General features: G+C 35.0%; 2 protein-coding genes across 3 annotated transcripts; both read left to right on the top strand.

Annotated features, from left to right (window-relative positions):
• Positions 1–223: 223 nt before the first annotated feature.
• Positions 224–4,053, top strand: LOC136208664 (BAG family molecular chaperone regulator 2-like). The gene is made up of 2 exons (XM_065999760.1): positions 224–736; positions 3,587–4,053. The coding sequence occupies exons 1-2, from the start codon at positions 287–289 to the stop codon at positions 3,902–3,904; spliced, it is 768 nt and encodes a 255-aa protein (XP_065855832.1). The 5' UTR covers positions 224–286; the 3' UTR covers positions 3,905–4,053.
• A 782-nt stretch (positions 4,054–4,835) lies between these two features.
• LOC136208663 (pentatricopeptide repeat-containing protein At4g21065) lies at positions 4,836–9,681 on the top strand. Of its 2 annotated transcripts, none has more exons than XM_065999758.1 (2): positions 4,836–7,333; positions 7,551–9,681. In XM_065999758.1, the coding sequence occupies exon 1, from the start codon at positions 4,861–4,863 to the stop codon at positions 6,715–6,717; it is 1,857 nt and encodes a 618-aa protein (XP_065855830.1). In that variant the 5' UTR covers positions 4,836–4,860; the 3' UTR covers positions 6,718–7,333; positions 7,551–9,681. The 2 variants fall into 2 exon arrangements, with proteins under 2 accessions (XP_065855830.1, XP_065855829.1); XM_065999757.1 differs by having other exon boundaries at positions 4,836–7,782; positions 8,014–9,681.
• Positions 9,682–15,704: the final 6,023 nt, after the last annotated feature.

The following is a 15,704-nucleotide window of genomic DNA, read 5'->3' as shown; positions in this document are numbered from 1 at the left end:
GACATTTACCCTAGAATAATCCTATTGTATGACATACTATCTATATATAGCCCAAATTGTTATACTCTACGGTTGGATGATTGCTTGTGTGTGTCGGCAACAGAGTGCTTAGCTGTCAATGCAAACAACCACACGACCATCTGACACGTGTCAGAATTCCGATTGGTCAAAAGAGCTTACTGTGATTTATCTCCTGTATTATAATATAAGCAAAACACAAAGGTACACATGTAGTGTCGGCAAGTAAGAAGGGAAGAGAAAAGATCATTTCAACAATTTTTATAACATGAATACTGCTAAGAAGATGAGTGATGACACTTCAACGTGTACTTCCGAGTGGGAGATGAGACCAGGTGGCATGATGGTCCAGAAAAGAAACAAAAACCACCCCGATGATGTTCCGCCGGAGATAATCCGGGTCCGAATTGCATACGGTGGTCTCCGATATGAGATATCGGTGAATTCTCAGGCGACATTCGGGGAGTTGAAGAAGATAATAAAGGGGGAAACGGGGTTGGAACCGGAGGAACAGAAGGTGTTATATAGAGGAAAAGAAAGAGGAAATGGAGAGTATCTCGATATTTGTGGAGTCAGAAAGGGTTCTAAAGTCGTAGTAATACAGGATCCGGTTAGCATTGAACGGAGATACATTGAAATGCGTAAGAATGGTAGAATTCAGGCTGCTCTATCTTCCATTTCTTCTGTTTCCACTCAACTTGATGATCTTGCACACCAGGTACCTTGTTTTTTTCATAATTCTATTCTGTCTCCTCATTAATAATTTTGTTACAATTATGCTCAATGATAACTTGGATTATGCAATAAGCTGGATACTATTTCATTCGCCATTGTGCTTTATATTTCATAAAATTACTTCATATGATAAAATATAAGTTTTGAGCTTCAAAACAGGGGTAATAACTGGTAATTATTAGTATTTTCTTCTTCGTTTGGGGTTATAAAATGGTTATGAATTGGGTCAACGTTTGGAGTAGGCGAGGGTCATGATCAAACAGCTGGGTACTGAAAAAGGACCAAATAATTTTACAAGTAAAAAGCTTGAGCATGGCGTTAATATGATATGGGGTCAGTCATTCTCTTATTTTAATATGGTCAATATCACATTTGTACACTTTCTTTGTGTTTTGGCAAATTGCCTTAAAAAAAATATTATATCCGAACTTTTAAAGTGTTTTGATAACTTTTTCAATTTATATAAAATATTCAGTTTGTCCTCTAAATTTATATAAAATCTAATCAATTAATTATTTGGAAAGTTTAGAGAGCTAACTAAATATTTTATGCAAATTCAAAGGGCTATTGAAACACTTTAAAAATTCAGAAAGTCAATTAATCTTTTTGGACAAATTTAAAACAAGCTTTTTCTTTTTCTTTTATGGGTTGTATAAGTTCTTTGTATCGGAAAATATAATTCTGAACGATGATCTCTTTTATACTTTCAAATTGAATATAATTTTTTTTTTATAGAATGTGATAACTGTTTACAGGCCCGTTCCTGAGCATGGGCAGGAGGGGCGCCTGTCCAGGGCCCAAGGATGAGAAGGGCTCCAATTATAGTAATGTATTAGTACCTATTAAATTATACTTAATTAAATTCAAAAAAAAAATTATAGTTGATTAAAAACGTTAAGATTAGATTCTTTCCAAATTAGTTTTTCCAGATAAAAAACGTTGACATCAGTTATTAAATAGTCTTTCTAAATTCCCTAATTTATCTCGGATTCTTTCCAAATTTCCTAATAAAAACTTTGGGCATCAATTCCCTAATTTATCTCAAATTATTTCTACAATTCTCTCTCCCACATATCAATCCCAACAAAAATTTATAATTTATCTCTCCCTTTTTTAATCACACTCCAATCCCAAAGAATATTAAACAGTAATATTATCCTACATACTCAGTTCACCTTCTCAATTCATCAGCTATATAATCAATTTTGTTTTCTAATCACCTCACTGTGAAACTTCCAATTACTAATAGACTTTTTTGTTGTCTTTGAGAAACTCTATCAGATTCTGATTTAGTCGGTCTTCAAAAGAAGTTGGGGAAAAACGTATCAAAATCTTCCAATTTCAAGAAATTAGGCGCTAAATCTCATTAAATGATGTGATTTTCAAATTTGGTTTTTCATTTTTCTGTTATCATGCTTTGTATCGTAAAGAGCATAAAATCTATTAGAACTATTTTATAATTTATTAAATTTAAAAAATTTACTTCTAGAAATGCTCATAGACATCATTTTGTATAAGAAATTGGGTACTTAAAGCAATATAAAATGTTTCTATTAGATATTTTGTTAAATGTAGCAAGAAAGGTGTCATTTTTAAGTAATCTTCTTTTATACAATTTACTTTTCTACTTATTTTTTTATGGGTTAATTACAAATAACTACCATGTGGTTTGGCCGATTTGCGATGTGGTACCTGTGGTATTTTTTTTTTTACAAACACAACCTTATGGTTGCAAAATTTTACATGTTTTTTTTTTACTTTGCCAAATTTGGCCGATAATGACTTCGAAATGAAAATTTTCAAGAATTAAACTTGTTTGGTATCATATTTACTGTGGAACCATATTCTTAATTTTCAAAATCATCATTTTTGGAGTTTTCTCTCTCTAAACATTATCTTTCTCTCTCATAAAAAACAATACCTAAATGACCTCAAACCTAAAACGTTGAAGAATTAAAGTTGCTTAAAATATCATTTAGATCTTGAAAATTTTCATTTCGAAGTCGTTATCGGCCAAATTTGGCAAAGTAAAAAAAACATGTAAAATTTTACAACCATAGGGTTGTGTTTGCAAAAAAAAAAATACCACAGGTACCACATCGCAAATCGGCCAAACCACAAGGTAGTTATTTGTAATTAACCCTTTTTTTATTTCCACTTATTTATTAGGCCCCATTTAGTAATTCGCCCCGGGCCTCTAAAATCTCAGGATCGGCCCTGACTGTTTATCTGATTATGCTTACGTGATCAAAGTATCTTGATAATCCGACGTTGTTGTAAAACATTAACGTAGGTCAGACGGGGTCAAAGTCGAGCAAACCCATTCCGATGTCTAAGTCAGTTTATGATTAGGACTGAATTGAAGGATATGAGTTAGTTTAGAGATAGTAGTTAACGTACCGTATCTTGTGTCAATTTCTGTCTATTTATAGAGTTTTGCAGGTTAAGGTTGTCACTTCTTTAAAAATCCTTGTGATTTTAGGATTTAGTATCCCTCAAGGATTCCGAATCATGATAGGAATCTTTTATCTTATAAGATTTTACAAGATTTCCTTACAATAGGAGGTTAGAGCTCCGACAATTGCATTTGGATCTCTGTAATCGTGTTTAGGCCTTTATTGGTATATTTGGGCCACTAAATCCTACACGTCTCTTTTAACTCTAAATTGACTTATAATTAGTGAATGGAATTAATTGTCTAATGATCTTTGGTGAGATGTAAATGGAATATTATTAGGATATGATTAGCCATTTTCATATGCAACTTTTCAACATCCGAGCTTCTAATTAAAAAAAGTTTTGAATACATATTTGGGGTGAAATTGGTATGTAGGTTAGTGCAATTGAAAAATCAATATCAAAAGGAATAAAGGTGCCAGAGCTCCAAATAACAACATTAACTGAGATGCTCATTAGACAAGCAATTAAGCTTGACACCATTTCTGCCGAAGGAGATGCTTCTACACTCAAAAGTTTGCAGGGAAAGAGAGTGCAGAAATGTGTGGAAAGTCTGGATGTGCTGAAGATATCAAATGCAAAAGTAAAGCCTGTCATTGTTACTACCAAATGGGAGACTTTTGATTTTGATCCTCCTACTCCTACTCCTGCTCCTACTGCTCCTGTCTCGCCTCACTGGAATCTCTTGGACTAGTCATGTTTTCCCACTTTTCCTTACATATATATTTGTTACCTAATAAGTCAATCCACTTCACTTGTACCAGTGTTCTTCAACTTATTAAGTGTTGTTGTTATAATCATATATACAATACAATGTGGTTTTACCATTACTTTTTCATCCAAGACTCAGGTTTATTAAAATAACATTTCAACTTCAATTTCATTCCACTGATACACTCACTACAAAACCTAATTAAATTATCACTAAGCACCGATAAAAAAAATTATATTAATGATCGAGGACTTACCTCTATAACTATAATTACATTTACCAACAACCATTTGAAAATTAAGAAGGTTGATTTTGATAATGAGTAAACCATCTACTATATTTTAACTTTTTATATAAAATCCATCATTAAAGAAGAACAAATTAGCCTCACATATAACATAGACATAATATATATTAAATTTAATGTTTACCAAATACAGTAAATTTAAACCTCGTTAATGAAATATAAATTTAACCTTGTAGTCAATTTTAATTTAATTTGATATTTAAATAAATTCGTTTCAAACGGTCATAAATATAATCAAAAATTTTTACATGTATCTTAATGAGCAAGTGAATTTGCTCATTCACCGTCATCTTAGAATTTTAATAAGTCTAGATTTAACGATGAATGAACAAATTTTACATGCTTATTAAGATGTATGTGTTAGAAGAGTGGAAATATAATTCACTTAACTCAATCAGAGTATTGTATAACTTATCCAATAAAATAAGTTTGAAACCTTTAAACGGGCCTCTGGGCCGATTTCTCTAGAGCCTCCCTCGTTAAAAAAGAGAGAAAAGATATGATTAAAATTGAGCATATGGTACTAAGGATGACTCGACCACCAAATAATTGGTGAGAGAGGTCGTTTTATCAGACTATTTAAGTGGAATAAAACCAAGAAAATTTTCTGTTTTACTCTCATTATGCTGTGATGCCCTCAAATACCCCCAACAATCTCCACATAACTGCTGAAAGTTCCATCTCATGCTCAGCTCAAAACCGCACAACCCATTTCAAACCCCCAATCTCAACCTCTCCAGAAACTACGATTTCTTTTATACTCAAGAAATGCATTGCCCTTCTGCAAAATTGTGCCTCATCCAAATTCAAAATCAAACAAATCCATGCTTTCTCCATCAGGCATGGTATCCCACCCACCAATCCAGACATGGGCAAGCACCTAATTTACTTGATTGTTTCCCTCTCAGCCCCCATGACATATGCTCATACTATCTTTACCCAAACCCAAACCCCAAATGTTTTCACCTGGAATACTATGATCAGAGGCTATGCTGAGAGTCAGAATCCACAACCAGCTATTGAATTGTATCAACAAATGCGTCTAAATCGCATTCACCCTGATACACACACTTATCCTTTCCTTTTAAAGGCTGTATCCAAGGTCGTGAATATTAGAGTAGGCGAAAACATACATTCCACTACTTTAAGAAATGGATTCCATTCGTTGGTGTTTGTGCAAAATAGTTTGGTGCATATGTATGCTGCTTGCGGTAAATACGAGAGTGCATATAAGGTGTTTGAGTTAATTCATCAGAGAGATCTTGTGACATGGAATACTGTCATTAATGGGTTTGCTCTTAACGGAAAACCCAATGAAGCTTTGTCTCTTTATAGGGAAATGGGCGTTCAGGGTGTTCAGCCAGATGGGTTCACTATGGTTAGCTTGCTGTCTGCTTGTGCTGAGCTTGGTGCATTGGCCTTGGGTAGGAGGGTTCATGCATATATTGTCAAAGTTGGTTTGAAGGAGACTTTTCATACTAATAATTCCCTTTTAGATCTTTATGCTAAGTGTGGAAGGATTAGGGAGGCACAAAAGATTTTTGATGATATGGGGGAAAGGAATGTAGTTTCTTGGACTTCTCTGATTGTTGGATTAGCTGTTAATGGATTTGGTAAGGAAGCACTGGAGCATTTCAAGATGATGGAGGATTTGGGATTAGTTCCTAGTGAGATCACTTTTGTTGGAGTTTTGTATGCTTGTAGTCATTGTGGGATGGTAAATGAGGCGTTCAATTACTTCAACAAGATGAAAGAGGAATACGGGATTTTGCCTAGAATTGAACATTATGGATGTATGGTTGATTTATTAGGTAGAGCAGGCTTGGTGAAGGAAGCATATGAATATATCCAGAAAATGCCATTGCAGCCTAATGCAATTGTGTGGAGGACCTTGCTAGGGGCATGCACAATACACGGGCATTTGGCGTTAGGACAGGTTGCAAGGGCCGAGCTGTTAAAATTAGAGCCTAAGCATTGTGGGGATTATGTGCTACTATCTAATCTTTATGCATCTGAGCAACGCTGGGCAGATGTGCATAATGTGAGAAGAACAATGATTAATGATGGAATAAGAAAAGGTCCAGGGCATAGCCTTGTTGAACTAGGGAATTGTGTGTATGAATTTGTCATGGGAGACAAAACTCATCCCCAAACGGAGGCGATATATGCAATGTTAATGGAGATAGCAAAGAAACTCAAATTACAAGGTTATGTGCCTTACACGGGGAATGTGCTTGCTGATATAGAAGAGGAGGAAAAGGAAAATGCTTTGATTTATCATAGTGAGAAGATTGCAGTTGCTTTTATGCTCATTAATACACCTCCAGGAACCCCAATTAGAGTTGTTAAGAATTTGAGAGTATGCACTGATTGTCATTTGGCAATCAAATTCATATCCAAAGTTTACAATAGAGAAATTGTTGTGAGGGATTGCAGCCGATTTCACCATTTTAGAGATGGTTCTTGTTCCTGTGGTGATTATTGGTAGCTTGGAAGCTATAATGCACGGAAACTCTTCATGACAAGCGTTTCCCCGTTTCCGGCAGATGTGGGAAACGGAAACTCTCGGAAACTGATACGAAACGTTTCCGGGCACGTTTCCGTAATTACCAAAAATATGAAACGCGTCTCTCAGTTTTAAAACGGTTTTCCCTACATATTTCGATTAAAATTCTAGAAATTCAAACTTTCTATTTTGCAGTTCCTCTTTAACCTAAGACTAAGAAAATTGAAACATTGTATTTGAGAGATAATTACTTACTTGTATCCTTCAATTTAAAGAACTTATCCATATTTTTTTCTCATATAATCCTTGTCTCTTGAATCTTGATTGAGCTTGGACTTTCTTCATCTTGTTCTTCAATCTTGTTTTTATTTAATGTATTATTATATTTTTATTATTTATAAATATGCCCCTATATTTTTAATATTTACACGTTTCCCCCACGTTTCCGTTTCCTATGTTTTTCAGAAATTCCGTTTCAGTTTCCGTATCCGTTTCCGTTTCCGTGCAACATAGCTTGGAAGCTTTTATGTTGAAAATTAGACTCGTAGTTTGAATCAGAAATGGTCCACAACTTGGAAGATTCAGAATTCTGAACAAGGTTGGATTTAATTCTTTCGCAAGCCTCATTTACAATACAAGGGTTCTAAATGCTATTTGCTTGTGCTTGTCTAGTCTTTATGTGGCTTGATAGTCTTGTTCTCCCTCTTTCTTAATTCAATAGTATCTACATCAATAGTTCAGCTCATAGAAAACAGAGTGTTTTTTTTTAAGGATTGAAGTTCTATTTCATGAGAGATTTTCTGGATTCTTACAAGGGATACATCCAAGACACTATAGTTGCTGGCGGAGGAGCTATTCTGCAGAGAAAACCCATTTATGGAGTCCAAGGGGCTTTGTCATTGGGTTCATCTGCACTTCCAGCGTTCATAATTTACAGCATTGAGTTATCCAACAAGTGTGATCTCATCAAGAAAGGTATGATTTTAAACCAAAGAAGGTCTGACGCTAAGCACTCTCTGGCTGGTACAACTGGAGCCAAGGCAACAGGTAATTCTTGTGTATTGAACTCTGTTGCAGCTTGCAAATTGCACTGTTACTGAAATTGAAGGAACTTGTAGATGTCAGTTATCTGCTTATATTATTTTCTAAATTTATAATTCAAATCGTAGTCCTGTATAAATTACTGCAATGGAGATTTTCTCTGTTCAAATTTGATGATGTTGTGGACTCGAAAATGATTTATAAGAGGATTGTAAATAAAGTCCTTGTGTGCAGCAGATAAAATTGAAAGAAATCGAGTATGCTAAATCATCAAGATGAGAGTTACAGAGGGCAAGAGGCTGAGCATCATCCTCTCAAGACAGGACAGGAAAGAAAACAAAATTTGGAATAATACAAACTTGTGGAGAGTATTACTAAACACAGAAAGTATGCCTATAATGTGATGCCTTTCTACTTTTGACATATTACAAAGTGCTTCCCTTTTCTTGTGTGAGAAAATTAGTAAAGATTAAAAATGGGGTTGTCATTCTAGAACAGACTTCTCGCTGCTGGAAGTGATCTCAGCGTGAGGTTTAGCACACATGATGTTCTTCTCTACATGTTTGGATATTTTGATGTGAAATCTCTCGAACATTTGCTCCAGTGCAGAGTTCTCTTGCTGAATATCAGGTGATTGATCTTTGTTTAAGGCCATTCTTTCTTTGAAACTACTGAGTCTTTCGAGACCAGCATTGACTTCCATGCTGATCTCGTCCATTGTCGAGTGACATTCATAGCTTTCCTGTTTGGCACCCTTGTATTTCCTCTTCAAAGACCGATAACTGTCGAGGGACTTAAGGAGCTGGTCGGAAAGTGCAGCAGCATCCCCTCCAAATCCAATAGCACCATTCTTGATCTCCGTGTGGTCAGGGGCATTAGATTGAAGCTTGGCCAATAATGTCTTGTTCTGAGCCTTGAGATCATTGACAAGTTCCTCCATTCCATTCAATTCACTGTTCTTTCTGGAAAGCTCACAAGCCATAATGTTCTTTTCTTTCCCTAAGCTGCAACACATGATTTCAAGGCTCTTTCTTGCAGCCAAGCTTGCACTGAGTTGTTTCCTGAGTCTCTCATATTCATCAATTCCCGGTTCTTGCTGCCATTTCCTTTCCCTTGGGGTTGAGGGTGAGGGTGAGGGTGAAGGTGAGGGTGTTGGTGTTGCAACCACAACTCTGCTAGGCCTGAGTTCAGTATTGCATCTCCGAAGCTCAGCCAATCGTTTCCTGGAAGATTTTGAATGATATGATTTCTCGACTCGTGATTTGACGTCATCTAGAATGGTCATCATTCCTGCCATCCTCTGTGTTTTCCTATCATCATTTGTGCTGGCTCCATTATGCTCTTGGATTAGTTTTAGCAGGAGCTTCACATTTGTTGCAATACCTTCACATTTGGGCAAAAGATTTTATTTATATTTAAGCAATGCAATGTAATATTGAAACAAAAAGCAAAGAAAAATGAATTACCTTCTAAACTATAATCTTCAAGCCTTATAGGAGTATCCATAACAGATGAAGACGAAGCAGCAGCAGCAGCAGGTGAGGCAGGTCCCAGGTCCGGAGACGAATAGGCTCGAGTTCTTGTTTTGTTTTCCATGAAGGAAAAGAAAACTTATTAATACAGCAGATAGATGTCGAAAACCAGATGAAAGGTATGCATATATTAATATGAGCTAGCCTAGAAGGGTGATGATTGATGAATTTATTAAGAGATCCAAAAAGGAGAGATTGCTTGCACTCTCCCTCCTTTTTCACTCTCTGTGTCTTTTTTGTGTTTTGTTTCAAATTTTAATGATTTTGGTTTATGGATTTAGATTTAGATTTTGTTTGTTTTGTTTAATGTTTTGATGGTAGTGAAGACATTTTGAGAAATGGTTGGTTATCAGTTGAAACAAAGCATGCCTAATTAACAATTATTAGTGATGGGTTTGACTTTTTCATTGGCAGTTTCTCTCTTACACTATTATGGGAAAAACTTGTACCTAATCTCCTATTTGTCCTATAATTATAATTATGTTACTAAAAAAAAGAATGTCATACATACTTAAAAGATGTCATTATGTTATTTAATTGTAGTGAAGTGGCAACATGAAGATGATGTTGTTGTAGAAAATGAACTTGTTCTGTGCATCTTATCTAATCTAATCTAATCTAATCAATGATTATGTTAGGCATGTGGACATTAATAAGGCGACATGAACGCCTAAGGGACAGGGGGACTAAACATGTCTTCATTTAAAAGTCTAACTTTACTTCTCATGTTAGCAATACAATTTAATAACATATCCTTAGCCAAGGTAAACTTTCATTTATTTCTTTCATATTCTGCCTTCAAGTATTCTAACTCCAATCCCAATTCAAATGTATACAGAAAAAGGTGTATTACACTCCATTTTCTTTTAATCATAAGTTGTTTAATGTTTTATCAAATTATTATCTTTTTTAGGATAACATCGGAAAATATTTTGGTCCGGTTTATGAACGAAGCAAGTCTCGCCTGATTTTAAACCAGATGTCTAGAGTAAGTTTCTAGATTATCTTTATCATGATTAGAATAATTCAGTCATATTCTAATTAGGAGTTTCAAGTTGAATGTGATTGGCTCTTATCAAAGAACCATAGTTAGAAGACAAAAAGATCAATCATATTCTAAATATGTTTCTTTACCTCTTATTCTTATATAAGGGTCGAGACCCTTAAGGTACCTTAGGTTTTATATTGTGCAAGAGTACTCTCACTTTAGCTATTCAGAATTGTATTAAGCATAGACTAACCTCACTATCAGAGAATCTCTAACTGGATTTTGGGTCCTTATTTTGCAAGAACAAACTAAATTTTCCTTGAAGTCGTATATGCATCTCATAAGGTGAAATTTCTCACTTTATTATCATTGGTATGGTGAGTGTTGACATGGGAAGCTATCATGAGTTCATCAGGTTTCAAGTCGTGTTCCTCCAGTTAGCACGTGTGAGCACAGATTTTTCGTCTGATTTCCGTGATGAGATTAATTACGTCTTTGTGTTTGATTAAACGAGCTAAGATCCAAGTTCTTTGACAAGTTCCAAGCTTTGAGATCCCCCAAGAATTCACATTAGTACCTACTTATTTTATTTTGAAAAAGTATCATGACGTTCCTTTGTTTCATATTTTTGTAGATTTTTCATAATTTTTCTGATGTTTTCTGAGAAACTACTCTGAAACACTGCATTTCCTTCATAGAACGAGATGGGGGCTACCCCGGAAATTTTTAATTTAATTTTTGAAAATAAAAAATGGTATTCCACTTAGAAAAACCTAACTAAGAATTTGTAATTTATTTTAGATTTTTCTGAATTTTTCGGCCTCCTCGGCTCTATTTCGTGCCTTTGGCTCTAATTAAACTGCAATTAGAGTCGAACCGGCTTAAAATAAAATCGAGCTGCCTCTAATTAGAGTCGAATAGTATAAAATCTTTTCGATTAGAGGCACACCCGACACGAAGGGATCTGTCAGAAAAAATTCAAAAAATGTTGAAATTTTTATCGTACGAATTATAGTCGCCTGGTAGAAATAGGGAGGGGCCGACTCTAATTAGAGCTGAGCCGGATCTGAGCTAGCCGACTCTAATTAGAGCCGAGCCTCATCTGAGCCGACCGATTCTAATTAGATCCGAGCCGGCCCAATTTCATCCGCTCGGCTCTATCCATAAATTCGATACAACTTTGGATTTTAGGGACAATCTCTCTCATAAATACAAGTTTGAATTCACTGATTTAGATATCAAAAGTTAGAGAAAAATTAGCTCTAAGTGATACCAATATTTTTAGAATTTTTTGAGAAACTTTTTTCAAGAAAGAGAAAGTAGCTCCAGAGAGAAATATGCTTTATTTTAATTTTCTGTCTTTTTTTTATAAAAGTTTTGAGTAATTCATAGTCAATAACTCAAACATTTTTACCTCATTTCGGGTCTCAAAATCGGAGTCAGGAAGGATCTAGCGGATTAAAATCAACCGCATTAGAGACATGCTCCAAGGGTAATTTCTGAGAAACAAAAAGACATTTTTATTGCTTTTCTAGCTAAATTAATTTATTCTTGATTTTTTGGCTTAATCCAAGTTATTTTCAATTTTTAATGATTTTTTTGAAGTTTATTTCCCAAAAATAGGAATGTTCTAACTATGTTCATCAAGGACATAGTATGAATCATCTTTTATGGATCCATTTTGTGTAACTTAATGTCTGGAGTCCGTTTTTAAAGTGTTTGTGTACTAGATTTAAGTAAAAACTCTACTTTGTAAGAATCTTTGATTAAAAATGAATTTTTAGTTGAAGAAATATCTATTTTGAGATTTTTAGTTTATTTAGGATTTTATTATTAAAAATATTTCATTTGTAAATAAAAATCTCATATTTTTTCTAAAGTTTCAGTAGCATTCAAATAAATATTTAGATCATTGGATTGGAATGGTTTTTAAAATTATTATTCATTTATTATGATTTTCCTAGTTTTTATTATTAAAGGTAAGTTCCTTTTAAATAAAAATCTCATTTTATTTCTAAAGGTTGTAGGAGTATTCCAATAAACATTCCAAGCACTAAAACATTTTTTGGTAATATTTGGATGTAAGTGATTTCTCCCCTAATGTAAATATCTTTTGGTGATTGCTATTTGGGTCCGTACTCATTATAGGTCTAGCTAGGCTATATGTTAGTCAAATAATTGCGAAGAGACTCGAGTTAGGAGATGAAAACACCATCTAGCACACTTTGTTTAAGGCTAGAGACACGATTAACAATGTACCAAGGGTTTTTAGCTTATAGTTAAAATGCTTTCTTGTTCTTAATGCTTATGAGTTGTGTAAACACAAAGGAAACTAACTTGCATGCTTTTAAAGGATCTTTGGAAAATGGAAGACCTAACCTTAGTGAAATTAGTGAAAGATAGATTGGGTCTATGCTTATAATATCGTTCATTAGGGAGGAATTTACTTGTTCACTGGTTGTCTGGCTGCGCTTCCAACCTGTTCTCTTTTATCTTGATTCAGCCTCAATTTACTTTATATGATTATTATTAGCTCTGATTGATTTCCTATTTATCTTGCGTTTAGTTTTAGTTATCCACACCTCAACTTTAAGTCACCCAACTCACCGTTCTAAGAACTTGGTTGTTCTATAAGAATACCTTTGGATTTTGACCGTCCTATCCCTGTGAAGATGATAATATACTTTCACTTTATTACTTGTACCTAGTGCACTTACTAGAGTCACACCTTTTGGGGGGCAATAATTTTTTAGTGCCGTTGTTGGGGATGGAAAATTTAAAGTCATTGTTATTTGTTTATATACTAGTAGGTTATCACCTGTTTGCTAAAGTGTGCAGTTGTTCAGTTCACATGTTCTCTGTTTATGCGACGAGCTGGAATCCCTCCTTTGCCCATCGACTTAGAAATCAAAGCAACTCTTAGACGAAGAAACGCAACCAGGAGAGCCAAGTGAAGGAACAGGCTAGCTGGCCAGAATCATGATTAGTTTGAATAAGCAGCTGAACCCGTAGAGCAAGCAGAGGAACAACAAGGGGATAACACATGGAGGAAGCAGCTCCCCCTTGCGGATGAAAGAATACTCAAAGCCATCAACTGAAGGTCACTCGTCTTGCATAGTGATTCCAAACGAGGGTGATAATCTCTTTGAAATAAAAACCTTCATGATCCAAATGCTTCAAGCCTTAGTGCAATTTGGAGGCTTACCCAACAAAGATCCAAACTCACACATCCAAGATTTGTCACCATGTGCAATACTTTCCGAACAAATCGAGGAGTGTTTGATGATTTCATCCGACTTAAGCTTTTTCCATTCTCTCTAAGGGATAAGGCCAAAAATTGGATGAAAAACTTACAACTAGGGCCAATAACAACATGAGATGATATCTCAAATGCTTTTTCTAATCAAGTTATCAAAGTTTAAATCATAATTTAACATTAGAGATGAATAAGAGAGTGTCACGAATCTATCTATGAAGGGTGTAGTAATCGAGCATTCTATCTACTATATCAAATTTTCCGGTCTAGTGGATCGAGTGACGACTCTATACAATTCAGCTATAAGCTCAACATTTTATGATAGCTACTGCTAAAATGTGCGGGTCACACTCGTGATACAATAATACTTCTTTTTGCAATAATAGATCTCACAGTGTTACTGCGCCCTTTCTGAAAAGTATTGTGCGCTCACACCTATACTGTAACACCCTGGTCCAATACCATGTAGATATTGTCTGCTTTGGCCCAATTCCAACACATTGGGTCTCACGACCTTAAATCGCGTTTGTATGTATTGGATTCACATCTTACTAATAAGCCCCAATTGCTCTCTCTCAATTTCCGATGTGAGATTCAGTTCATTCCTGCCCCCATCGCCATCCCTTAGGGCCGCTCCTTGCTCAGGCCTTCTACCCTGCGCCACCCACTCCGGGCCGGGTCGTTACAGGTCCACCAGCTTCCGTCTGGTTCGTCACCGAACCACACATCGTACATGAAGAGTCGACTCTGATACCAATTGTAACATCCTGGTCCAATACCATATAGATATTGTCCGCTTTGGCCCAATTCCAACATATTGGGCCTCACGGCTTTAAAACGCGTCTGCATGTATTGGATTCCCATCTTACTAATAGCCCCAATCACTCCCTCTCAATTTTCGATGTGAGATTCAGATCATTCCTGCCCCCATCACCATCCCTTAGGACCGCTCATTACTCAGGTCTTCTACCCCGACGCCACCCACTCCGAACCGGGTTGTTACATATACTTTCGGTCTCATATCATCATACCAATTCCAAGCATTCAACGCACATCCAACACGACGAAAATAGTCCGACTAAAGGCCCGTTTGTTTCAACTGGTCCTGTTTGCTGTTACTATTACCTGTTTGCTGTTGTTGATAGGTAGTAATATTAGTTGTTTTTTCTTCAAAAAAAAAAAAAACAACTGTTTTAGAATTTTACCAAATACTTTCTATCTCTTGCTTAGTATTGAAAAGTAAAAAAACAGTTCCGTACAGAAGTAAATCTAAAACATGTAGAATTATCACTCTAAGGTAAGTGTTCTTCCTATACTTTACTAAGGGCTTGTTTGGATGGGGATTAATTAAAGTAAGGTAGGGTAAGGTAAGGTAAGTGAGGTTTATAAAATAACTTGTTGTGTTTGGATGGAAGGTAAGGTAAGTGATGGTTAAATAATGTAATTGTGTTTGGTTTGAAGGTAAAGTAATGTAAGGTTATATACCAAATTATTCTTATATCCTTACTCTTTTAAACTAGGTAAAAAGTACCAAAATAGGCTTATTGTTTTTGGGAAGTATCAATTTAGGCTTAACGTGCAAAATAACACCAATATAGGTTTAACGTTTAAAAAAAATATCAATTTAGGTATCGATAACGGATTGGACACGTCATTCTTATTACTCTGTTAAGTTATGATTTCTCTTTCCACGTACAATTGATAAACTTAATGGAATAATATCAATGACGTATATCGTTCTGTTACTAGGACTTAAATTAGTACCATTTTTAAACGTTAATTAGTTTCGAAATTAACCATCAACCTTAATTTAGTTTTTTTTATGAAATTAAGCATCAACCTTAATTTAATTTTTTTTAAATTAAGCATCAACCTTAATGAGGATGATGGAATTTAGTTTTTTTTTTTTATTGAGGTGCAGACATCTGGGATTTTTTTTATTACATTTGAAGAAAGAAGGACAGCAAAATCAAAAAGAAAAAGAAGAAAAATTTCATCTACAGCAAACATAGTCTTCATTTGGATGAAACATAAAAGAAATAAGGGTAATTTTGTAAAAGAAAATATTTAACCATGCTTCACCCCCAAATTGGGGTGTAAAGAGAACAAGAAAATATTTACCTTCATCTAACCTCACCTACCTCACTCTTCA

Source organism: Euphorbia lathyris, chromosome 10, assembly GCF_963576675.1.
Source record: "Euphorbia lathyris chromosome 10, ddEupLath1.1, whole genome shotgun sequence".
Taxonomy (NCBI): Eukaryota; Viridiplantae; Streptophyta; class Magnoliopsida; order Malpighiales; family Euphorbiaceae; genus Euphorbia; species Euphorbia lathyris.
This window is presented reverse-complemented; position numbering and strand designations above follow the sequence as displayed.

Coding starts and splice junctions, on each gene's coding strand:
- LOC136208664 (XM_065999760.1), top strand. CDS start 287: ATGAATACTGCTAAGAAGATGAGTGATGACACTTCAACGTGTACTTCC. Junction 737..3,586: donor TTGATGATCTTGCACACCAG/GTACCTTGTTTT, acceptor ATTGGTATGTAG/GTTAGTGCAATTGAAAAATC.
- LOC136208663 (XM_065999758.1), top strand. CDS start 4,861: ATGCCCTCAAATACCCCCAACAATCTCCACATAACTGCTGAAAGTTCC.